Here is a 26871-nt window from a genome sequence, read left to right as displayed (position 1 = left end):
AGTGACTGTGTGAGTTAGAATAGATTGGTGCGAATGAGTCTAAAGTTGGGAGAGATTACAATGGGTTTGCATGGTAAACTACGGCGGCAATAATTGAAGTAATATAAATTCAGACCAAACTGCAAACTCCCTATATTTTTTAGACAAAAATTCTCTTATTCCAATTATATAGAACAAATTGAATTAAATCCCCTTTCTACTTTGAATTTTTTGCAAAAAAACCTTGAAGAAAAAAAGTGCACGCAAAAACCCCCTACTATCTAATTTGTTACAAAGTGATGTTATAATGACCAAATTGTCCCTTAATATAAATTTAATAAAATGGTGTTTCTTAATATTAAATTAAAATTAATACAAACTCATTTGGTATAGTGTTGTTATACAAAATTTAATTTTTTTAAATTGTGGGTCTATAAGAAAATGAAAATACCTTGAAATAATTTTTAAAATTTTCTTAAATTTTTATTTTTTAAAAAAAAAAAGAAAAAAAAAAGAAGCTAAATTAATAAAAATAAAAATATTGAAAATTGCTTTAAGGTATTTTCATTTTAAATCATAAAAAGAAAAGAAAAACTAAATAAATAAACAAATAATCCAAATTTTTATTTTCTTATAGACTCACCATTTAAAAAAAAAATCCAAATTTTTATACAGCAAAATGAGTTTGTATTAATTTTAATTTAATATGAAGGAGCACATTTTATTATATTTATATTAAGGGGCACTTTAGTCATTATAACATCACTTTGCAACAAATTGGATAGTTAAGGGGGGATTTAAGTGAACTTTTTTGTTTAACAAGGTTTCTTGCCAAAAATTCAAAATAGAGGAAGATTTTGTACAATTTTCTCTATATAATAGGAATAGAGGCATTTTCATCTCAAAAATATTTTTCATCCACTCCCATCCACTATGTTAACCCTTGGATAGTTGAAGGGGTTTTTGGGGAAAAAAAATTGGACCCTTCGTTGATTATGTAAATTTTTATTTCTATATTGCTAATGGATGAAAAAAATTTAACAAAATATTTATTTATGTATTTGGTAAGTTGGTAAAACCTAATAACTATCTCGTAAATTATTAAATTCAACCCAACTGAAAATGATAGAGTGTAGAACCATCTGTGGGATCAAACATAATTCCAAGATGAAATCTAAATATGTTTATGCTCAAAGAGATTTACGGCCGATAAGCTTTTATTAGCTTAATAAATACACAATTAGTTTCCTTTGGAATAAACTTTTTAAAAAATATTGCTAAAAATCAGATTTCCCATTCTTTATTTATATAATAATAATAATAATTACGATTATTTTGCTAAACCAACTTTACCTATATTTTATAAATTGAATACATTTCAGTATGTTGTGAGTAAATGAATTTAATTTAGTGTTTCCTTAACAAAAATATATAATTTAAGTAGCATGGGCAAAGACATGATATGTTATGAATTTAAAATGTCAACACATCAAATTCTAAAAAAGTAAGCCACCGATAAGAGCATGGACACCACTAATATAATATAAATTTTTATTTATATATCTATTGAATAAAATAGTTATAAAATTTTAATTAATTTATAATTTCTATATTAAAGTTATATAAGAAGATGGAGCTACTCGTTATGTTATTGTTCTTTACATTATCCAATATGTTTAGTGTCAATTTTTTTTTTTTAAAAAAGAGATAGAAAAAGAAAAAGAAGTTAGACACTTTGATGTATGTTCATAATATTATTTTTATAATTGTTCTGTTTTTATTTTATATAAGATGAATAATGTAGAATGTATTTGTCAAGTATTTAGAATGTGTTGATCAAATTTTCGAAATGTGTCGAATAAATATCCAAAATAATATATATTATTTTCAAATTATAAGCATAATCTTAAAGAGTTGGGCACATGTCCAACAATGTTCCTGAAGTGTCATTATCCCGATATCTTGCAAAAATGTATGTGTTCTTTGTAAATAATTTTCACACAACTTTATCTCCCGTTTTTTTTTTTTTTTCCCCCAAATGTTCTTTGCCTATATATAGTAGAAGCTTGGAACGGTTGAGGGTTTGAGGTAGTTAAACCTGCCTAGGGAAAAAAAATTATTGAAAAACCAACTATAGTTACCCAAAATTAAAAAAATAAACAAATGTACTCCTATAAAAATCTATATAAATTATTAAACTGCGATTAAGGAAAGGGCTATCAACCTAATTTGTATTTAATTATTACCCATATTTGCGAATTATACTATTTTAAAGCAAGGGCACCAAAAAAGGTTCTGGCGACTTGTGTCACTGTCTCATTAGCTGTAGAACATTTTATATGTTTTGTAAAATCCAAAATAGTACCACTTACCACTGAGGATAAAAGGATGAGATGCAATACAGGGCACAGCAGCGGTGGCTGAAATTTAAAAAGTTTTAAAGTTTCGTTTTCGAATTGCACTCAACTTAAATGGTGTGTGTGTTATAAAGTTGATACGTGTGCTCTCTAAAAAAAATTAAATAAATAAATTTAAAAAAAAATACAAGACTAACGTGTGAAATTATAACATTTTATAATATTTTTCTTGTCCATGTATTTTTGTCCATAAACGTACACAAGTAATGCTGCACATTGGTTCGGGCTTGTAACAAAATTACCAATAATTTCAATATACAATCAATTTGAATTTTACTTGCTTCATCCCCATTAAAACTACCTTGTATTTGCGCTATTAGTACATTCTTTTGAGAAATAAATTTAATTAAATTGCTAATTCTAATGAAATGACATGCATAATTAAGCATGCATGTTCATCTTTATACTCATTAGGCATGTAATATGAAATTGTTAACCTTAAGAAGGTTTTGTATAGAACATACCCAGAGTTCACATTTCTTTTTGACTTATTCATTTGAATCTTTACCTTTTTAACAATAATGTGTTGGACATTTAAAGAGCTAATATTGACGCTTTACATTTGACCTTAAGTACTCTACATTGTAGGCTTCATATAGGAGATGAAAGTTAAACTTATTATTTCTGTTATTAAAATTAAAATGTGAAGGACAGAAGTCAAATATGGAAGGTATATTTTTACTATAATTACGGTGGTATTGTAATGTTTATTATGACATTTATCATGACATCTATACTTATCCAAAAAAAAAACAAAGTGAACATCATATTTTATGCCGTGAATTATTAACTACTTTACTATTTCTACAAACATTGCAAAATAAACATAAATCGCATCAAGAATAAAAAAAAATTTGTGGTCACATATTACAAGTGTTCTCTCATATCACACCCATAACCCTAAACACTATTATGAATTTATGTCCATGAATTACAAGTTCTCTCTCATACCACACTCTAAATATAATTATATATTAGAGTACAAGAGAGTTTTCCACAAAAGTGAAAATAAATCATAAAAATTTAAGCGCTCTACATTATAGGCTTCATATAGGAGATGAACATTAAACTTATTATTTCAGTTATTAAAATTAAAATGTGAAGGACTGAAATCAAATATGGAAGGTATATTTTTACTATAAATTGCAGGTGGTATTGTAATATTTATTATGACGTTTATTATGACATCTATACTTAACCCAAAAAACAAAGTGACCATCATATTTTGTGCCGTAAATTATAAACTACTTTACTATTTCTTTCTAAAGTTTCCTAGTCACGACAAACACTGCTAAGTAAACATAAATCGCACCAAGAATAAAAAAATTTATATGGTCACATATGTTTATATGGTCACATATTACAATTGTTCTCTCATATAACACTCCTAACCCTAAACGCTCTTATGAATTTACGTTGATGAATTACAAGTTGTCTCTCATACCACACTCTAAATATAGTTATAATTGGGGCATAAGAAAGTTTTAAAATCAGATCTATGATTCGCTAAAAAAAAAAAAATGGATCATACAAATTTACGCGATTCAAAACAAGGCACAAATTGACATCCTAAGCCACTCAATAATGTGAAATTAAAAAATGTAGACTGCTTCCTTAGTCAATAGATTTCACTTCCACATTTCTAAAATAAACTGAATAATCAATCATTCTTGTATCATTTGTTAGTCATTTTTCCAGGAAAACCTTAATGAAAGAGTTGATGGCATTATTGTCATTTCATTAGTCGGTTCAGCTTGACCTCAATTTGTTAAACTCAGAGACCTCGGAGCAACGAAAACGTTGTTACTTATTTTAATTTTATTTTTTCCTTTGAAGTCCTTTTTATAATAATATAAGCGAAAAGAAGAGAACTTCCAAACAATTTAAGCAAACATGAAGCTCGAACTTCTCTCTCTCTAAGCTCTGAAATCTAAAAACATGTAGAGAGAGAGAGACTCGAGTACTAATGTCTATCTCTCCTCATTTGGCTGGCCACATTGTCTTAAACCAACACCAACCCACATGTTCTACATAGATTTCTCCTCACTTAACCCGAAAAGCATCTCTATCCCTCCTAATTTCATTTACTCCTCGTTTTGCATGCTTCAAACACCACAAAAACACACACCCCCCACCCAAAACACACACACACACTGCAAACACAACCATCTATATGTCTCCACATAAGACCTCTTGCATGTTTTCCTTCCAACACTTGCCTCATGATCTTTGTTGTGACCATGCTCTTCAATCTCGTGTTGTTCTGTGAATTCTAACCAAGTTTCTTTGATTCTGATTGTTTAGAGTTAGTGGGGTTTCTGGGTTTCAATTCAATTGGGTTTTTGTGTGGTGATGGGTCCTGTAAGAGGGTACAAGAAGAAGAGGAAGATAGAGAAGAAGGTTGAACACAACGCGTCTGCTTCTGGGTCTTCAGAGGAGGGCTCTGTAGATTGGTGGGATGTGTTCTCCAAGAGAATTTCTGGTATATATATACTTTCTTTCAGATTGTTATTTCTGTATTATATATATTTCTGATATGTTGGTTTTGATATTGTTAGTTGTGTGTATATATAATCTTTATAATATACTGATATTGATTGCTCTTCTTGATCACTTGGTGTTCGATGGGTATGTGTTTGATCAATGGGTTTGATTTAATTCTTAGTTAATTTGATTGTTTTTCTACTTTACCTTTGAATGAAGTTATATGTTGATTCATTAAAATTACATTTGGTTACATAAAAGAAAGATCCCTAATCTACCATTTTCTGCTACTACTGAGTCGTCCTTCTAAGTTTTAACCAATCATTTTGGTTTACTTTGTTTATTATATGAGGGCCACAAAAGTGTGACATTATCTTAATTTATTATATGTTTGTTCATCGGCTTGTAATAATAAAAAAATCTGAGATAAAAAGGGTATTGGGTCATTGACAATGTCCAGAGTTCGTGTCCTCGACATAAGTTCGGGGAGGTCATGAAGAGTGTCTCGTTTTGTGTTTTTCAAAAGGAGATCTAATGGTTGGGATGTCTGCATTGTGATACTACTGATTTGCTTAGGTGTTTTTGGGGCAGCCATGATATTTGAGATCAATAATATATTCTTTAACAAGATAACTTTACTATTAAACAATTAAAATACCGATGTTGGATGATTTGAAATAACATTTTGAATTCTCTTCTCTTGTATTATTAATGTGTGAGGAGGATTCGTGCTTGAGAAACATAAGCGAGTCCGTAATGTGTATAAATTTGGGTTGTAGTGTCTTCTTTTCTTGTAAGCTATCGGGAAATATAATGAATGCTGTGACTGAGAAAATTAGTAAAATGAATTGGATTGTCAAATTGCCTTACCTTTTAAGTTGCAAATGGATATGATTCTGAGCAGTTCTTGACATGCGTTAGACTGCTAGTAGTGTGATATTCTGGAATCGGATTACTAAAAGCAGTAGCTCATCATAAGGAAGACAATTTCTGTTGCATAGTTCCTGTCTCTTTGGGGTAAATTGTTCATCTGCTGATATTTCAGGCACTGTTAATATTACTCCTAACTTTGGAGATGATGCGTGATTTTCGTTTCCTTTTAAGTGGAAAATATCTATTAGAATTAGTGGATCACAAGGGTCTAGTTTAAACTCATTCAATCCGTTTATTGTTCCTATTCTATTTCTTGATATCAGTGATGAAAAGAACAAGATATGTTTTAGACATTGGAACTGACTTGTGTGATACTTAAATTGATATATTGGAATATAGAGAAATGAAGACTTGAGGTATTGGATTTTTATGATGATTTGGCAGATTTTTACTTTTACATGGAAGTGCCAGTGCCATTTTAGCCAGAGAACAAAGTTTCTCAGCAACTGCTTAATGAATCTCGAAATTTAACTACTCTATTCTTGTATAATCTAGTCCATTGATCTTGGAAATATTTGGAGTCCAGAAGGAAGTTCTTTGTAGAACTTATAGAATGACTTTTGGAATTTCCCTTCCAATTTTCCTATAGCAATCAAAGTCAAACTAGCAGGTAGTGATTCAAGTTTTCTAGATTCTAGATCAACTCTTGATGTAGAACTGATTGTTGAAGCCTCTATGGCTCGGGCCAAACGGGCATGCTGACAATTTTCTGGGCTGATCCCGAAATGTGCGTTTTTTACCCGACAAGAGAGTTTTTTGACTGGAAATGGCCCAATGAACAAGACACACAGCTATGCTATGATGTAATGCGCTTTTCGGCGAAATACCCTAAAAACGGGGTTTTTCGGTCCGAAAGAAGCTTGTCGAATATTTTGGAATTTTTGTTCGTTGTTTAAATGAACTCGAATTGCATTCATATTTTATATTTACTAGTTTTATTTTATTAGGTTTCTTTCTTTATTTTTTCAGAATTTTTAGAGAAACTCTATTTTTAGGCTTATTTTTGGGTATTAGTATCTTTTCGGGATTAGGTTTCCTTATGTTATATGGATTCAAGTTGCAGTTAGTTTCCTTATGGATTAGGGTTTTCTTTCATTATAAATATATGTAAGACAAAGATCAGAATTATTCATTCAATTAGCAATAATATATCAAGTTTCTCTTGATTATCTCTTCGTTTTATGGATTCAAAATACCTACTTTGTGGACTCAAAGTAAATTGTTTCATGTGAACAAATTTATCGCTTCCGCTTATGTCAGTTGGTATCAGAGCCTTGTCTTTTCCTGGTCTGTTGGTAGATGAACATAATGATGAAAACACCGGCTGGCTCCAGGAATTATTTTGATTTGACGCGTTCAGCGACGAACAAAGCAAAACAACCCATGTATTCTCAACCTTCCGTTCCAGCAGTACCTGATTCAACTAGCACCAGTACTTAGCCAAAGAAGACCGAAATAACTCCCATAGCAAGTCGGGATACATTAAAAAATAATCCCTACAGTTGTCCAAATCCCATTAAGTGTTATCGATGCGGGCAGCCAGGACATCGATCTAATGAATGTCCCTAAAGGCGCTCAGTCAATTTAATAGAGCCTGGGGGTGAGGAGGATCAAGATAGAGAAGATGCTGAAGGGTTTCCTTTATACGATAAGGAAGAGGTGACCGGAGAAGATAAGGGGGATCTACTCTCATATTCTCTAGTTGTGCGAAGGTTGTTACTTGCCCCGAAAACGGAAGAGTATCCACAGTGGCACAATATATTCCGGACATAGTGCACTGTCAATAAGAAAGTCTGTGATGATATTATTGATAGTGGCAGTAGCGAGAATACTGTGTCAAGGTCAATGGTCCAGAAGTTAGGGCTGAAAACAGAGAAGCATCCGAGTCCTTAAAAAATTGGCTGGATTAAAAAAGGAGCAGAAATAAGGGTTACAGATATCTACTGGGTTTCCTTTTCTATTGGGAATAAGTATATTGATGAGGCGTTGTGCGATGTTGTTGATATGAATGCTTGTCACTTGATTCTGGGCAGACCATGGCAGTGTGACGTAAACGCCACTCATAAGGGCAGAGATAATGTTCACATGTTTGATAAAGGAGGGCAGAAGATTGTGTTGGATCCTATGACCAAAGGGGATTTTTCCAAGGTTTCACAAGCCAAGGGAAAATCAGTTCTAAATCGGCAGTGAGTAGCAATTTTTGGAGGAGGCTAAGAAGTCCGGACAACTTTTGGCGCAGGTGGTTGGAGAAAAGGTGTCTCATTCTCCTTTTACTATTCCAACAGTGTTACAACCCATACTTGAAGAGTTTTAGGAGATTATTCCAGACAAGTTGCCTAGTGGTCTACCTCTTATGTGAGATATTCAGCACCACATAGATCTTATGCCTGGTGCTAGTCTGCCGCATTTACCGCACTATCGCATGAGCCCAAAGGAGTGTCAGATTCTGCAGGACCAAGTGAAGGAGTTGGTTCAGAAGGGTATGGTGAGAGAGAGTATGAGTTCGTGTGCTGTTCTAGCTTTGTTAGTACCAAAGAAGGATGGTAGTTGGCGTATGTGTATCGACAGCAGAGCCATCAACAAGATCACCATCAAGTACATATTTCCTATTCCACGGTTAGATGATATGTTGGATATGCTGGCTGGTTCAAAACTCTTTTCAAAAATTGATGAAGCGGCTACCACCAAATTCATATCCGACCAGGGGACGAATGGAAGACTGTTTTCAAGACTAAGGAAGGTCTGTATGAATGGTTAGTGATGCCGTTTGGGTTGTCTAATACTCCAAGCACTTTTTTAAGGCTTATGAATCAGGTATTGAAACCTTTTATTGGCAGATTCGTTGTTGTCTATTTTGATGATATTCTGATTTATAGTTAGTCAAATATGGAGCATCGATCACACTTGAGGGAGGTACTGACAGTTTTGGAGGCAAACAAGTTGTATATCAATCTGAAGAAGTGCACTTTTATGACCAACGGTTTACTGTTTCTGGGTTTTGTGGTGAGTGCTGAAGGCATTCGGGTTGATGAGGAAAAAGTTCGGGCCATTCGAGAATGGCCCACGCCAAAAATAGTAGGCGATGTGCGCAGTTTTCATGGTTTAGCAACGTTTTATCGGAGATTTATTAGAAATTTCAGCAGCATTGTTGCTCCTATTACAGAATGCATGAAGAAGGATAAATTTAAATGTGGCGAAGAAGTTGCGCTAATAAAAGAAAAATAGTCCAATGCACCTATTCTAGCATTGCCGAGCTTTAAGAAATTGTTTGAGGTTGAGTGTGATGTCTCAGATGTCGGAGTTGGTGTTGTTCTATCCCAAGAGGGCAGACCAATTGTGTTATATAGTGATGCGAGGAATAAACGGACTACCTATGAGCTTGAGTTCTATTCAGTGGTACGTGCATTGAAGGTTTAGGAACATTATCTAGTGTAGAGAGAGTTTGTTATTTACACTGATCATCAGGCTTTGAAGTTCATCAACTGTCAGAATAATATTAACAGGATGCATGCCAGATGGGTTTCTTTTCTACAGCGATTTACCTTCTCATTAAAGCATAAATCAAGCCAGCAAAACAGAGTCGCTGATGCACTAGCTGAAGAGCAGCACTCTTGGTGACTTTGCGAGCTGAAGTTGTGGGTTTTGATTGTTTGAAGGAGTTGTATAGGGAAGATGATGACTTCAAGGAATTCTGGGCTAAGTGTCAGACTGGACAGGTTACTGAGAGTATGCATATACAGGAGGGATTTCATAGTAATCAGCTTTGTATTCCGAGGAGTTCCCTTCGTAAGCAGATTATTCATGAATTACATGGTGGTGGTCTAGGTGGACATCTTGGTCGATATAAGACCATAGTCTTGGTTGAAAAGCAATATTATTGGGCACAACTCAAGAGGGATGTTGGCAGCCATGTACGATAGTGTCCAATTTGTCAATCTGCTAAAGGTCAGTCTCAAAACACTAGTCTTTATATCCCTCTTCCTACACCAGATTCTCCTTGGGAGGATTTGTCCATGGACTTTGTCCTAGGACTTCCATGCACTCAACGAAGGGCAGATTCAGTTTTTGTATGTTGATCGTTATTCAAAGATGGCTCACTTCATAGCTTATAAGAAGAATTCTGATGCTACACATGTTGCAAATCTGTTCTTCAAGGAAGTTGTTCGTTTTCATGGAGTTCCTAAGTCCATCACTTCAGATAGGGACACCAAATTCCTATCCCATTTTTGGAGGACTTTGTGGAGGCGTTTTGATACATCTTTGAATTTCAGTAGTACTAGTCATCCGCAATCTGATGGTCAAGCAGAGGTGGTTAATCGGACTTTGGGCAATTTGATTCATTGTATTTCTGGTAAGAAACCAAAACAGTGGGATCTTGCGTTTTCACATGCAGAATTTTCATACAATATCATGGTTAATCGGTCAACGGGCAAGTCACCTTTTGCTATTGTTTACTGTCATCCGCCGAAGCATGCGTTGGATTTGGTCCCACTTCCGAAGCTGCCTGGATAAAAGTGTTGCTACAGAACATATGACAGATCGCATCCAAGCCATTCAGGGTGAGGTTCGAACGCATCTTGAACAAGCTAATGCAAAATACAAGGAAGCAGCAGACAAGAAGAAGAGAAAGAAAGTCTTTCAAGAAGGAGATTTAGTTATGGTGTTTTTATGCAAGAAGAGGTTTCCTATTGGTACCTATAACAAATTAAAGAACAAGAAATATGTGTCTTATCAGATTCTGAAGAAGATTAACAATAATGCTTATGTTATTGAGCTTCCCGAAGACATGACTATTTCTCGTACATTTAATGTTTCGGATTTATTTGAGTATTTTTTGCCAGAGCGTTCTTTCAGTCTTAACTCGAGGACGAGTTCTTTTCAAACAGGGGAGACTGATGTAGAACTGATTACTGAAGCCTTTATGGCCCGTTTGGACCACCAGGGGCCAAACGAGCATGCTAACAGATTTTCTGGGCTGATCCCGAAGTGTGCGTTTTTTACCTGACATGAGAGTTTTTTTACTGGAAACGGCCCAATGAACAAGACACATGGCTATGTCGAGATGTAACGTGCTTTTCGGCGAAATACCATCGTTTAGGGCCTCAAACAGGGTTTTTCAGTCCGGAAAAAGCCCGTTGAATATTTCGGGTTTTTTGTTCATTGTCTAAACGAACTCGGATTGCATTCATATTTTATATTTAGTAGTTTTATTTTATTAGGTTTCTTTCTCTATTTTTTTAGAATTTTTAGAGAGATTTTATTTTTAGGCTTATTTTCGGGTATTAGTATCCTTTCAAGATTAGGTTTCCTTGTGTCATAAGGATTCAAGTTGCAGTTAGTTTTCTTATCGATTAGGGTTTTTTTTCATTATAAATATGTGTAATACAGATATCAGAATCATTCATTTAATTATTAATAATATATCATATTTCTCTTAATTATCTCTTCGTTTTGTGGATTCGAAACACTTATTTTGTGGACTCAAAGTAAACTATTCCTTGTGAACAAATTTATCGCTTCCACTTACGGCAACTTTACTGCATAAAAAGAATTAAATTTTAGGTTAATTAATGTCTAACTCAATATTTGTACTTCCTCCAGACACATTTGATTGAGTTCTTAAGGATGTTTTCTGGCTTCAAGGCATAGGGGGTTCTTTTTTATTGCAAGGTCCCCGACCTAATATTATTGGTGAGTTTTAATATGGGCCATGTAGTACAGAGAAAGAGACTATTAACTTTGTACGATAATTTGAACCACCTTGTTTAGTGCTGTTGAGAGGTTTGGTTTAGCTGGTTGTTAATTGGTCCTTGGACTACTGAAAAAAATATTTTGGTCCTTGGGACTTTTAGGTGCTGGAGGGGAATGCAAAAATGCTCGAGCCTTGAATTTGTTTTCTCATTCAGTTCGCACAGCATTAACTTAAAATTTTGAAATAAGAACTTACATTAACTTAGATTTTTAAAATAAGAACACCACCATGTTCGTTTCTGAAGCTGTGATATTTACATTTGTGAAATGAGCCATTTAAATGGAGATAATGATATTAATTTTTTTTATGCATGACAGGACAATCATCTATAGTTGGAGTTCACTTCAGAATTGTTTTCTTCATGTTAGTGTTTACATATTCTTAGTGTAGCCATGGATTAAGACATCTTTAGATCCATCCTCAAGAAATTATTGTTGGTGAAACTTGCCATTCATTGAGAAAAATATCCGGTACATTCATCCATGATATCTTTGGCTCTGCTACATAATATAAGCACACTTAAGCCTCCCATGTTCTAATTAAATCAAAGATAGTGTTCCAGTTGATGATTTTGTTCCTTCATGCCCTTTCTTTAGTAAATTCTGCAAAATAAAGCATGTGTTATGGTTATAACTTATCACAAACATGTTAGGCCTGTTTGTTTGTCACCTTATATTTGATTGACCAAATTCACTTATATGTATATAATTTCAATGAAGAAATATGTCAAAGTGAAGCCTATTAAAAAGCTTAAGATGAGAGTTTTATCGAATCCAAATTAGGCCCATGCGCTTCCTTGGGCGGGAAAAGGGTGTGAAAGAGAGCAGAGCCATTTGGAAATTGGCAGTTGTCTTAAAATGATATTTTACATATTCAATTTTATTATTTCAAGAAAACCTGAAAAGGATCACATGCCATGAATATAATGTCTGTTCTGCTGAATTTTTATTGTGGTAGTGATGGAATTTGATGCCTTGATCAAATTCCTGGTTGTGCACGTCGGTTCTTTTGACAATTTCAACTCTATTGACTTCACCAATGTTATCTCAAGTTTCTCAATTTCTAAGAGAACAATTTCCTGTGCTTTCTCATTTATATTTACACTTGTTGCCTGTAGAACCATGGTCTGATTCTTCCACTAAAGGACAAAGATGCAAGTCTGAAAGTGCCCTACCCAGGATATGCTAGTCAAGTTAATTGGACAAAATCCGTTTTTCTCTAAACCCTCTCAGTACCTGTTTTCTGTCTCTCGTCTGTTAGCATTCTCATTTGATATGAGATAAGGACACAACTGAAAGCTGCCATCTAACATATTTGTGGTGTCAAATCTATGATTTGGCTGGACCTGCTCAGAATAAATAAAAGTAAAGGGTTTCCTCCAATTTCATAAAAGAAAAGATTTCTTGCTGTACAAAATCTATTGGTATATGCTAAATAAATAGGGACTACACATGAATCTCTATCATGGAATTTTGGATCTACATCTTGGTAAAGTAAGAAATTGCTAGTAATTAGCAGAAACTGTTTTACCTGTCAACTTGAAAAGAGATTCATTTTTTTCACATCAGGAGAATGTTGACATGGTTGGCAACCACATGGAACTACAGGGAGTAAAAATGCACTACCCTGTGTATATCCAATTTACAATGGGTACTGGCAACTATTATACACAGGTAGCAACAATAGGAAGCATAGTAGCTATTATCTTACACCTCTTATTTGGTAACTGTGTCATAATATAAACATGGGGAGCAGAAAGACGATATCCAAGCTTTTCAAAATTCACCTTAAATTATGTGCAATGGAGAAGCTTTTGAGACCTCGAATAAATCTGCTTCATGTCTAGTTGATGAAAGGAGAATATTAAATGAAGTAATTTCAGGCCTCTTTCTTATGTTTGTGTGCCATCCAATTATTGATGAATTGCATATATGATGCTTGTAGTGAGGATGAAGATAAGATTACTGGATATGAAATAGGTGTACAGATTTATTTGAGTTCTGTTATAAGATCAAGAAGATATAGATGGATGAATATTTAGGAGGGTAATTAGTTGGAGTGACCCGAGTGCTTAGAAATAAATACCAGAAAATCTCGTACTGTTCCTGCACATATGCAGTTGATACTAAAATATTTAAGAGAAGTTATTGATGTGTTGTGTTATGAGGTTTACGTCATGTGCTTATTACGAGGTTTACTTCACGTTAGCATTAATGTGTATTGGAGTAATGCTCAGTATAGGCAAGTTTGAAAGTATGCGGAGTAATCCAAAAAGAAGGTTAGAATCTTGTCATTGATATTTGATTAGGGATGTGTATGCTGGGTATGTAGGTGCAGTTTTAATAAAAGGAAAAAACGAAAGCGGGAGGGCTGCTCCTTGGCTTAAGATCAATCATATTGATTGAAAGCCTTTGCTGTAAATTAAAATGAACAGTTTGAAAAATAACAAATTTCTTTGATTGTTTGAAGCAGACAAATGGAAGTATGGATTCTAATGAAACTTGTTCTGCCACCTGATGAGGAAATGGTGTTTTGAGACTAAAAGAAAAAACACTACTTATTGTTGATCCATTAAACAAGGGTCCTAAGAGGTGAATTGTATACAAACCTAACATTTGCTAACATTTGCACAAAGTCGCTGCTCTTAAACTCGAACTTTCATTCTCACATTTGGCAGCATGAGGTTTTAAGGGAATGATAAACTGTGGACTGAGGAAGGCGACTTCTTGTGTAAAAGAATAAATCTAAAGAGCAGTCACTTTGTACAAAAAATTAGCAGAAGTGAAGTTTGTCTCCAGTCTTCCCCTACCAGCACCCAATTTAGGTGTGGGTTGAGTAATGGATTTTTTTTTTAGTTTCAAGGCAACAAGAAAAATAATTTTTTTTGTAAAGCATATTTAGATGCGCAATGGTTGTTTGAAATGATTTAATGTGAAACCAGCTTTATTTGTGAATTCACAATCTCATATGCTTGCCTTTGGTAAATTTGTCGAGTCTCTCCAGGTTTAAGGACATTGGATAATGGTAAATTTTAGCGAGCTAGTTCCTAATTTTTTTTTTGTTTCATGTCATTGAGCTCATAAAGTTCCACGTATATTTTCTTAGAATGCACTTACAGCTAATCGTACATGCGACCCAGTTCCGAATTGATTTACCAGAAAGTTTTAAAGCACTTTTGGTTGCAGTGTGATGGAAACACATCTATGATAGTTTATAATATCTGCACTATGTAATAACTAATAACAGTATAATCAGTGTTGGTAGCCCAACACAAATACAAGGTATCAAAAGGAGCAACCTAAAAGAAGTGGTCATTCTACTATCTGTTGTGTCTAGAAATGGAGGACTCTGGCACTTAAAATCTGTAGATATTCTGACTTATCAAGAAAAATGAAGGAAATATTCTCTAGGTTCCAGTTCTAGTGTGCACTAGTTTTAGCATCTAATTGGAGGTCCTTTAACCCTTTTTCCTCTGTACATCCTTATTAAAATGTCTATTGTATGTACACTTTTGTCTCTGTAATTTTCTCTCTCTATTTGTTTCTCTTTTAATATTTTTCTCTTTGTGCTATGAATTTCTATTGCTGTCATGAACATTCATGTACTGAACCTTCTGTTTGTTGCTTTCATTTTTGTTTTGATTGTATTTTTAAATTTAATGTTAATGGTGGTTGTTTAAAATATGTAGGGATTAACCAGTATGTTTTGTGTATCATCATACCAACTCCAATACCTTTTAGTTTTTCGTAAACCAAGAAATTAGAACAATTCACGGAATCACTATTTTTATTAGATGGCTTTGTTTCTCTGATCACTTCCTATATGTTTTTTTTTGATTTAGGGGTTGGGGGTGGGAGGGATGGGAATGGGAATGGGAATGGGAATGGGGTTGTTATGAAACTAGGAGTAGCCATCTTTCCGCACACACCTGCTACCCATGTCCCTCTACTAGGACTTGAACCCTGCTCCTTCCCAGGAAAGGAGAAGGACATACCACCTGAGCTACAAAACTCCTGGTCTCAGAGTACTTCCAGACTGAAGTTGTTAACTAGGGTTTGTCCTGCCTGTTGGGGTGGTAGGAGGGATGGACTGGACATTGACCTAACTTCTGGCATTCTTTTCTTTTTTTTTTTTCCTCGGTAAATCTCTGGCATTCTTTTGCTCAAAGTGCTTGCCCTTGAATTTAAAATTGCCTTCTTGTATTACCATTCACATCTCTTGGAACATAAGGTTTCATCCTGTATGTCATTTAATTTCTTGAATCTGTTTTAACAGTAGGATGAAATCAATACTCTCATTCATTTTTCTCTACTCACAGAAAATTTTGCTGGAAATAACTTACTACCTGAAAATAGACAATCTCACATTTATTAGTAGTATTTACACTTTTTTAGGGGTTTTTAGTAAATTTAAACCCTCCCTTTGTAGCCAATTTGGAAACACTGCTCGACGACTATGATTATTTTTGTTATCTTGTAGTGTAAACATTTTGTAGAGAGCAATGACCTCTCTAGTGCATAATTGTATCACTGGGAAACTATATTGTGCATTCTTAGTAGTTGTAAAGATGATGTCTAAAATCTATGAAAAGTTTAAAATCACAAAACCACCACCTTAGCACCTTGAATGGGTGTTTCAGCCATCTATTGCATTATTAGTCAACATTAGACGGTGTCACTTTGTAAATTTGTAGTACAAATTCCATTGAAATTGAGTTTTAGGTCAAAATTCCTTTGTAGTACAAATTCCATTGAAATTGAATTTTAAAATCACAAAACCATCACCTTAGTACCTTGAACGGGTGTTTCAAGTTGTAAATTTGTTTTATTTATGACAGAGAAGTTATATATTTTGGGTCAAAATTTTTAGAAACACAAATTAGGTTTGTAAAAACACTTTTTCTTTCAGATACCACTTGGTTATCTTTTTTTCCTTTCCTTTTTTTTTTTTTTTTTTTTGTTTTTTTTAAGCATCTTCAATTTTGAGTAGAGTAAACTAGATGGTGAATCTTAATCAAATTTTGTGGTACTATTAAGCTGTATTAAGCTGGAACCATCACATCCTAGCATCTTTAAATAATAGAAACCAAATCTTACTTGGATCTTTTTCAATTTGTTTAATGGATTTTGGCTTGGGGATTTTAGCAAAAGGCTGAATGAAAAGTTGTTTTCTTCTTCTTATTCTTTTTTGCCTCCTTTTCAAGTACTATCTGGTGTTAAATCTTTTTCTTGAAAATGGTTGAGGTTTCATCCTGGTTGTTTCTCAGGGAAAAGTTTTAAAAATTCTTATCAGGAAAACAAAAGGCTCAAACCCTCAAGAATGAACTTTTTACTTTTTAAGAATGCTTAACATCTTTGTTTTCCTCCTCTCTGCAGGTCCTTTATCTTCAGTGAAGGGTTTAAATAAGTTCGAATCTGTGTTTAGGATATCCAGAAAAACTTTCGACTATATCTGTTCACTCGTGAGGGAGCATATGACGGCCAAGCAAGCAAACTTCATGTTTTTAAATGGCAGGCCGTTGTGTTTTAATGATCAAGTAGCTATAGCTTTAAGAAGGCTATGTTCTGGTGATTCACTAATAACAGTTGCTGATTCATTTGGCACAAATCACTCAACTGTATCTCAAGTGACCTGGCGTTTTGTGGAGGCCATGGAAGAAAGAGGGCTTTGCCACCTGCAGTGGCCTTCCACGGAACAAGAAATGACAGACATAAAATCCAAGTTTGAGAAAATGCGAGGCCTTCCGAATTGTTGTGGTGCGATCGACACAACTCATATCACGATGTTATTGCCTCAATCTGACCTGGCAAACAATGTGTGGCTTGATCGTGCAAAGAAACACAGCATGATCTTGCAGGCAATTGTGGACCCTGAGATGAGGTTCCGGGACATTGTCGCTGGATGGCCAGGGAAAATGAACGACTCCTCGGTCCTACAAAACTCAAATTTCTACAATCTTTGTGAGAAAGAAGAGAGGTTAAACGGGAACAGAATGAAGTTTACTGAAGGAACAGAATTAAGGGAATATATAGTTGGGGATTCAGGCTTTCCCCTACTGCCTTGGCTTGTCACCCCTTATCAAGGCAGAGAACTTTCAGAGTCCAGAGCTGAGTTCAATAAGCGGCATTTCGCAACTCGGGTGGTGGCACAGAGGGCATTGACAAGGTTGAAGGACATGTGGAAGATAATTCAAGGAGTGATGTGGAGACCTGATAAGCATAGGTTGCCAAGGATTATCCTTGTGTGCTGCATTCTTCATAATATTGTTATTGACATGGAAGATGAGGTGCTGGATGAGCTGCCTTTGTCTCACCACCATGATGTAAATTATCCGCCGGAGATTTGCGAATCTTTCGACAAGACTGCTTTCGTTTTGAGGGATAAACTGTCTCTCTACCTGGCTGGAAGGCTGCCGGTTTGACTATTATAAAGTTCGAAGAGCTTGAGACAGGATATTGCGGAAAAGAAATTTAAGATGAAAGTCAGCTATACAGAGTTACAGACTTGATTCTAGACTGTAAATAAGTTGGATAAGATGGTTCTTTGCTAGGCATTGCCAGTTAGTTTGTAGCGTAAAGGCTCAGAGAGTGAGAGATTGATTATACATCAAAAATTGAATTTCTTTTGAGAATTCTGAGGCTTGTTTTTATAATTGCTAGAGAGATTTGGACCAATCTAGTTATAATTCATTTGAACATTTTGAGTCTCTTCTTGTTTGTGAACTTTCTTGTACATTTTTGTGGCGTTTTATGTGCGCGGGAGGAAATATTTCACAATGGTCCCTGACCCCTTTAAAGCTTTTTCAGAAATAGATTACATGCAGGTGAAGAAGGCCACGGAAAGGAAGCTACTACTGTGCTTCATTCTCGGGCTTTTCGGGATTTGAATACGATGCAGGTGGAAGGCTATAGGAGGCTAGGGAAGCTGAGATCTCTCAGGTGTGTTGAAATTTTACATTCTTTGCAATCATCCACCTACTAGTTGAAAGTAATGGATGTGCTTATAGTTTGAAAGTAATGGATGTGCTTATAGTTTGATATTTTGATTCAAAAAGCTCACATTGTGTTGAGTTGATCACACTTCTTGCAGACTGCGATGAGCTTTTTGGTTGCATAAATAGACAATATGAAAACTATCCACACCCAATAAACTGAACATGTCAATAGACAAAATAAAAAACAATCCATATACATTTAAAATTAAATGTGTTAGATTAAAATGGAAATATCCAAAAACATAAATGCTTACAACTTTATGAATATTATTACATGATTTATTTGTTCAATTGTAAAATTTCAAAATCGTCAAATGTTTGCACCATCCAGGGAGGCTCTGTAACAGCTGCCAATGAACACCACAACCACTGCTACTCATGCTTCTTCGTTTTCTTCTTTTTGTATACCTGAGAATTAATTAAGTTAATTTCATTAATTATCAATTTTGTCAGAAGACAATTAAACAAGTAGATTACTACAAAATATACATTAAAAAAAAAAAAAAGGTTTTTAGCACTCTACCAGGTTGCAGAAGTTGAATTGGAGATGCTTGTGTTTCATCATCGACCTAATAGGAGGCCCCAACACCGGAATGCCGCCGCACAAAACGAAGGCAAAAAATTGAGCATGCCACGAGAAAGACGACATCAAGGCAACGGTGAAAGTCACCATCCAAATGCACCTAAAAAGGTGAAAGGTTAAGACTCATCTCCAAGAATTCGGAAAACATAAAACTATTTTCAGATAATTGAGTTTTCAGAAAGTATATATATATATACACCAACCAGAAGGTACACTCTGGGAGTTTGGGAATGAAGGGCTTGAACTCGTCGGAGGAATACACCGGAAGAGAATCCTTGGAATGGAGCGCTCCATTTGGCCGCAGAAGTACTGGTGCAAACGGAAACAACGAATATATGGGAACGAGAAGGTTAGTAGTAGAAATTCCACCAACATAAATGGCCTGAAACATGTAAACCGATGCCAAAGCTAATGCCACAATCCATCGCTGCTTTCTGTTTTTCGTTATTTTATCCCACCACCATCGCTTAAGACCGCCACAATAACCAGGCACTGCCGACCTTGCTAAAGAAACAGTGTACCTATATATATATATATATGAAAAAACCAAACAGAATAAAATTAGTTGTGGTTATTGAATTGAAATTAAGGGCAATTCAACCCATAAGCCTCAATTAACATACAAAAAAAAAAAAAAAAAAAAAAAAAAAAAAAAAAAAAAAAAAAAAAACCCAACTAGCAGCAGCACTGTCGTGATGAGGTGCATTAAGGAGAATAGTAACGTTAGTAACTTGTTGTTCCCTGTTGCATATATAATTTATGTATCCATTCACGAAAGAAACAAACATTAGGTTAATTTATTGAAGTGAAAATTTGAAAGGGCAATTCAATCCACAAACAAGAAGATGAAGAACAATAAGTAATAAAATTTAAATAATTACATTAATAAGCCGATATCGATTAAACAATCTCAGGTTATGCGAGCCCCTTAATTTCGTTGCCGCCGATCGAAAGACGAAAATTAAGTAAAAAGAAGGAAAGAGATGGAAGAGTTACTAGTGGATGCGTCCATATTTGAACTATTCTACTTTCCTAGACTATTCTACTTTCCTAATTTACTTAGGATATGTGAGTTTCTTATCAGTCAAGCAAGAATGAAAATTAATAATAATAAAAAAATAAGTTGAGATGAAATAAATATCTAATTATTTTTTATTTATTTCTTCTTATTTTTTAACACGTGTTAAGATGAAATTTCATTTTAATTTCGTGACCATACTTATTTTTGAGCCGTTTAACCAGAGCGCTAAAGATGTGAATTGCTAAGACCCATTAAATAAATAAAACTACTTATTTTGGCTTTCGTTTTCACGGGAAAAAAAACATAAATTTTTATTTATGCCTTCATTTAAATAAAATCAGGAATTAAATAAAAAATCTCAATAAAGTTGATAATTTCTTTTTAAACATAAATGATATGTAAACTAAAAAAATCTTCCCTCTTCTATCTCATATTTTTTCCCCTCCAATTTTCATTTGTTTTTTTGCTCCAGTAATAGCTGAGCAAACGAGTTATTTCACGTCATCCAACAAAAACAAAAAAAAAACCCCTTGTACCAAAAGATCGTCATGGTAATTCCAAAGTGCCCATCAACTAAAGAGAAAAAGTCGTTATTGCCACCAAATTATAAAATAAAATAATCTTATTCGTATGGACAAAAATACCCTTTTTATTATTAAAAAGTACTAGAAATTGAGGAACAATAGGAAATTTTGACAAATACAGATATTTTATCATTTTTAACAAATAAAATAATTGAGGTAAAAGGGTAAAATCACTAAAGAGTTAACCTACAATGATCAAAGAAAAAAATAAAAAATTTAGCCGGTATATATTATACAATGGTTGGTGGAAACTATGGGTAACAATTCGTGTTCATGAATCATGTTCGTGTCGATATAAGGGTATTATACTAAATAGGTAAATTCAAATCCAACTCATTTAATAATCGTGTTAAAAATTCTCTACATTAGTCCAACCCGTTTATTAAACAGGTAAACGTGTTAACCCGTTTAATGACGTGTTTATCAAAACGAGACATTTAATATTTAATCAAATACTAAATAATAGAAAAAATTGTCATAATTAATCAAAATATTCAAAATAAAAAGAAAAATCATAAGTTATAGGCAAGGTTTATATTAAAATGACTTAACTATCCATAATAATTGAGTTTAAACAGGTAACATATTACATAGGTCATATTCATAATTATAACATGTTGAGTTAAATGGGTCATAACAGGTTGTACGGATTGAACCCCTCAACCCTAACTCGACACGGTTAAGTAAATGGGTTAATCGTATCGATCATTTTATGGCCCAAATTCGTTTATGTCAAACCCAAACCCTTTTAACTCGTGTCGTGTCGTAATTTGCCACCCCTGGTGAAAACATAGTACAGGTATTAGTGCAGAGTCAGAACCGTGGTCAGCCACTGCAATGCAATTCTCCCCTCAATTTGCTCCTGCTAATCATCATGAACTGCAAACATATTACTCTAACATTGGATCAGTAACGCGTGCTCGCTCCGCTAAGCCATGCAAATGAATTATTTCAGCTTTTGATTTATAGAACCTGTAGAGGCAGGCAACAATCCATCCTCCTGCATTAAGAGCATACTCATGAGTAGTAATAAATTTATCACTACATTATAGAATATGTGTGAATAATGTCATTTCTTGACATCCTAATGATAATTAATTGGATGATAAAAACAGATAGACCGTGTTATGAATGTGTGAATAAGCAACTGATTCACTGCGAATGCCATTGGACTAGACGGTCTCTGATAGACTATGTTCATGAATCATGACTACATTGATGTATTTTTGCTGCTCAAATTTGTCTAAAACTTAACTAGGAGATGGATAGAGAATATCATTTCTATGTGGACAATTTTTAATCTACAAGAAAACGAAAGTATGGACCAAAGGCTACAATAAATGAAAACAGTGAACATTATATCTAGAAACTGAGTTTGGCCGCAACAAAATGAAAATACCTTTAATTATCCAGAATCTGGCACATTATACTGATCGTAGATAGAATTTCACATAAAATGCTCATGGACCCGAAACCAGATTCTGCACCCAGAAAGGGAAGATAGTTATAAGCAAAAAGGTTTGTTGCATTTGATATATGCAAGTCCATCACCAGTCACCACCACAACCAGAGGAGGAGAGAAGATGAAAGAAAATGCTATATACTGACCATCAAAACCTCACAGAAGAAAAGGTGGAGACCTTGAGATAATTTCTAGGTTAATAATAATCATCTGAATCATAATCAAAACCATCATCGTCATCCTCAAACCAGTCTTCTTCTTTATGTTCATAATCCACTATGTATTCCTCGTCCCACAATTGGCAGGAACATGTGGCCTTCTTCTCCTTCCACTCAGCTCAGCAGTCATAGCATAATTCGTACCCACATCTGCAAGAACAACCCGAGAATGAAACACAATTGTTTTCACAACGGATAAAAAAATTATAAGCAAGATATATATATACATTTTTTAGTTGGTACTCACACACACATGCCTCCACTGAAACTTGAACCCCTGACCTCCCTTTGGAAAATAGGAGCCTAATACCGCAGGCCACTGCCCTGTTGATATTATAAGCAAGATATTACTTACCAAATATTCTTATTACCATTATTTTCATTCTGAACCTATCAAATATATATATATATATATATATATATATATATATATATATATATATATATTCATTCTGAAGTTACAAAAGGCATTTTAACAAATGATGGACATATATATGGGAGTAAGAGCAACATTGTGCCAAGGTATAAGTGAATCCTTGCACAAACTTTTCTTGGCTCCCAAACCAAGCCTAGAAAAGAATATATATATATATATATATATATATATATATATATATATATAATTTTAACCAGCTTACCGCTAAATGTAGAAAATTTCCTCAGGTCTGTTAAATTTTCTTATTATGGCACATAAAATGTAAAAACTAGGAAAACCACTCTGCTTTTTACTGAAATATTCACATTGATTAAGGTAATGAATAATTACCACATTGTTTCACATAAATCAGGAACTTATATTTGAAAAAGAAAGAGATGATAATGAAAAAGAAAGGAAAAGGGAAGTCCCCAACTTTCTAATTGTGTAAAATGAGAAACATGGAGCAAATGAGCCAAACATTTGAAGACAGTAGAATCTATGCTTTCTAATTATGTAAAAAAGAAGCATGACACTAATATCAGCATGGTCAGAAAAAATAAGCTGCAATGTAAATTCTAATTTGACTGCAGCTGTGCCTTAAAATTGAAACAATGTAAACCGTTTTAAACTACAAATGTTAAACATCTAAAGAATCATTCAACATCTAACATTTGGACTTTATTATTATTATTATTATTATTATTATTATTTTTGGTTACTTATCAAAAAAATAAATAAATAAAATAAAATTATTATTATTTTTGGTTCCTTTTCATGAACAAGCATTCAAGATCATCCATAAGACTACATTAACAAGGCAGCAAAGATGAGTAAATTAGGATACGTTAGCTAAGCACCTGCAAGTCATGTGGTAGCACCCTGTCTCAAGTTCAATCATTTGGTTGCACCTTTCACACTGACGCCATAAATTCCTTGCGGCGAGAGTCATTAACTTTGATTCTTCTGGCAGGTCATGTTACTTTGCCAATGAATCTTACAATAGATACAGAAGTCAGCCTGACAATTTGTGCATTTCCTGACTCCATTTCTAACGCTGCCAAATGCTTTTTTAGAATATTCAAAAACTTCATTTTTCGACATCAATGCTGAGCACTTGGGATATGGCAATAAACTTTCTCGGTAACAGGAATTGAAGCTTCCCTGATGCGTTGGCTCATAATCTGAATCAATTTAGGTGTCAAAAATTTTTTACAGCTATCAATTTTGAGTTCAGAAATACACCCTTCCTCAGGGCATTTAGGCAACATCCTGCGAAGCAACTTCATTTCCACATGCTGCTTCATGCAAGAAAAGCAAAAGCAGTGCATGCAACCATCAACTGCAAACATCTGCCCAGCATCCGTGTCTTTTAAACAGATGACACAAGTATTGCACAAATTCTTGACACTACTAGCTTCTGCAGATCTGAACATGCTAACAATCTGCATTTTAGGTAGTGGAAGATCGCAACACAACACAATTACTTTAGAAAGCTGTGATAAATGGCACTGAACAGAAAACACAAGTTTCTTAAACATTGTAAATGCTGCAAGGGAACTCCAGAAACTTATCCTACTTTTCCATGAAAGAAGAACAAAATTCTAACTATTGGACATTTGCAGCAAATAAAGCTGACAGAATTAGGCAATTAATGGTTGTGATGAAGGAATATAGTTCATCCATCACCCGAAACAAATAGAGTAATAAATAAATAAATATACGAAATGGAGAAGAAAAAGCAAAGAAGGAATTAAGAGTGAAATTAAATTTTGACCGTATCGGCTTGCAGAAGTTGAATGGGAGATATTTGTATTTCATCATTGACCTGAAAGGACGCACCAAGACACTTGTGCCCCACAAAATTAAGGAAAAAAGTTGAGCATACCACAGCATATCATCTATCCCTTTCAACTTGTTGGAAAAGACAAAACACAAGGCAATGCTGAAAGCCACCATCCAATTGCCCCTGAAAACATGGTATCACAGAAAAGAAGGTTAGTAAGACTGAATTGAAAATGTTGAGTAATATCCCATCTATTAAAAACATGATGGAGCAAGTTAATATTGATAGAGAAAGATAATGGCTTTAATTAAATGACACAATCAATAATGAATATCAATTTCATATTTCAAAGAAAATTACATAATGGAATTTATGATAGTTTCATAATTTAACCATAACGTGCCATAGCTTAAATTTTGTTCAAAAAATAAAGATGGAGATTGTGCAGCAGCTGATTAATGAGCTCTGCTTTTTTATTACTGGTGATCAGAACCCGAATCTTAATTTAACCACCCTCTCTTAATTTTTGTCAAAACTTTTTCTCGGGTTACTACGTTTACTATTCCAAATGAATGGTAAAAAAGTTCAAATACAAATGGTTATAGCCCAAATTGGTATGATCTCTCTCTTCAAAGGAGAAGTTAAGTATTAGGAGTAATATTATTTGTTTGCGTGCATTTGCTTAGACTTTGTAAGAACCAAAAAAGCAAAAACAAAAAAGGTTTCAGAGAGTATTTCTGTTTTATACATTTATATATAAATCCACCATTCAAAAATTTTAAGCAGAACTTAAAATGCTAAAGAATCAAACCTCATGGTTGATATATATGTATATATATACTAACCAGAAAGAATACTCTGGGAGTTGGCGAATGAAGGGCTTGAATTCATCTTCGGAATATAGGGGAAGAGAGTGGATATCAAAGCCTCCCATTGGTGATAGAAATATTGTAAGCCGATGCAACAAATACAAGGCAAGGAAAAGATTAGTAATAGAAATTCCAGTAACATAAATGGCCCAAACACGTAAATTGCTGCCAGAGCAAATGCCACAATCCATCGAAGCACTGTATATATGATTATTTTATCAGCCACAATAACCAGCCACTGCCAACCTTGCTGAAGAAACAGTGTACCTGTACATGTATGTATACATGAAGAAACAAAACAAAAAATTAATTCTGCTTATTGAATTGAAATCAAGGACAATCCAGTCCATAATAAACAACAATAACATACATGAACAACCACAACAAATAATAAAATATAATACTTCATAGAAATACATCTCAAAATTAAACCACGCCAATTAATTAAAAAAAAAAACCGTCCTTAAGTCCATCCACGGGAATCGAACAAAATTAGTTGTGTTCATTGAATTGAAAGGGCAAGCCAATCCATAGGCAACAACATGAAAAACAAGAAATAATAAATATAATTATTCATAGAAGTACAACTCAAAACCACAACTGTTAAGCATTATCAATGGGTTGATTATTAAAATAAAATAAAAAAGGTTGCTTTTTTCCGAAAAAGAAAGAATCAGAAAAAAAGAAAAAGAAAAGAAAAAACCTTGCAAAAGGAGCACTGTTCTCATGAGGTCCATTCACGAGAATGATGAAGTTGCTAATTTCTTCCCTGTTGTTGCATACATATATATATTTCCATCCACAAAGAAACAAATATTAGGTTAATTTATTGAATTGAAAGGGAAATTAAATCCACAGACAAGAAGATGAAGAATAATAACAACTAATAAAATGTAAATAATACTTACATTAATCACATTAATACAATCTCAGTTATCCAAACCCCTTTCCGGCCGATCGAAAGAGGAAAATTAAGAAAAAAGAAGGAAACAGAACAATGTTATTTACACCTAAAATTCTACTAAAAGAAAAACAAGCCGGAGCGGGGCTTTTTTATTCGGATCTAGCCGTGGATAAGTTTTTTTTTTTTAAAAAAAAGAAGTTAAAGCAATCACACACATTTGAACTCTGACTTTTAAAAAAAAAAAACAGGAAGGGTGATACCGCCAGGTCAATTGGTCCTTTAGTGCCGTGTGGATAAGCTTCCTCTAACATTTTCTTCACCTAAATTTGCATTTGTAGTAATATCGGGTCGAGCCAGCCTAGCCCGTCTGGACCCGAGCACCTCCCGGGTGGGTTGCCCAAGTGGGTGCTTGACCTTATATCAGATCAATAGCAACCAGCTTCATCCAAAATTTTATATTAATAGGTAGT

At 34.1% G+C, this 26871-nt stretch overlaps 2 protein-coding genes and 1 pseudogene across 2 annotated transcripts; 1 reads left to right on the top strand and 2 right to left on the bottom strand.

Annotated features, from left to right (window-relative positions):
• Positions 1-4258: 4258 nt before the first annotated feature.
• On the top strand, positions 4259-18271 carry LOC132269486 (protein ALP1-like). The gene is made up of 2 exons (XM_059770685.1): positions 4259-4878; positions 16941-18271. Exons 1-2 carry the CDS (start codon positions 4749-4751, stop codon positions 17984-17986), a joined length of 1176 nt encoding a protein of 391 aa, XP_059626668.1. The 5' UTR covers positions 4259-4748; the 3' UTR covers positions 17987-18271.
• Positions 18272-18757: 486 nt separating this feature from the next.
• LOC132269487 (protein RER1A-like) lies at positions 18758-20189 on the bottom strand. The gene is made up of 3 exons (XM_059770686.1): positions 19346-20189; positions 19083-19242; positions 18758-18967 (listed from the first exon to the last, which is right to left on the bottom strand). Exons 1-3 carry the CDS (start codon positions 19531-19533, stop codon positions 18932-18934), a joined length of 384 nt encoding a protein of 127 aa, XP_059626669.1. The 5' UTR covers positions 19534-20189; the 3' UTR covers positions 18758-18931.
• A 1060-nt stretch (positions 20190-21249) lies between these two features.
• Positions 21250-26654, bottom strand: LOC132269485 (E3 ubiquitin-protein ligase RSL1-like; annotated as a pseudogene).
• Positions 26655-26871: the final 217 nt, after the last annotated feature.

This window comes from Cornus florida, unplaced genomic scaffold (genome assembly GCF_030987335.1).
Source record: "Cornus florida cultivar Cherokee Brave unplaced genomic scaffold, ASM3098733v1 CherokeeBrave_3.0.0_Hap2_Chr08, whole genome shotgun sequence".
Lineage (NCBI taxonomy): Eukaryota > Viridiplantae > Streptophyta > Magnoliopsida > Cornales > Cornaceae > Cornus > Cornus florida.
The sequence above is the reverse complement of the archived record's forward strand: the minus strand, read 5'-3'. Positions and strand labels throughout refer to the sequence as shown.

Coding starts and splice junctions, on each gene's coding strand:
- LOC132269487 (XM_059770686.1), bottom strand. CDS start 19,533: ATGTTTCAGGCCATTTATGTTGGTGGAATTTCTACTACTAACCTTCTC. Junction 19,243..19,345: donor CTCCCAGAGTGTACCTTCTG/GTTGGTGTATAT, acceptor TCACCTTTTTAG/GTGCATTTGGATGGTGACTT. Junction 18,968..19,082: donor AATTCAACTTCTGCAACCTG/GTAGAGTGCTAA, acceptor ATTAATTCTCAG/GTATACAAAAAGAAGAAAAC.
- LOC132269486 (XM_059770685.1), top strand. CDS start 4,749: ATGGGTCCTGTAAGAGGGTACAAGAAGAAGAGGAAGATAGAGAAGAAG. Junction 4,879..16,940: donor GTTCTCCAAGAGAATTTCTG/GTATATATATAC, acceptor TCCTCTCTGCAG/GTCCTTTATCTTCAGTGAAG.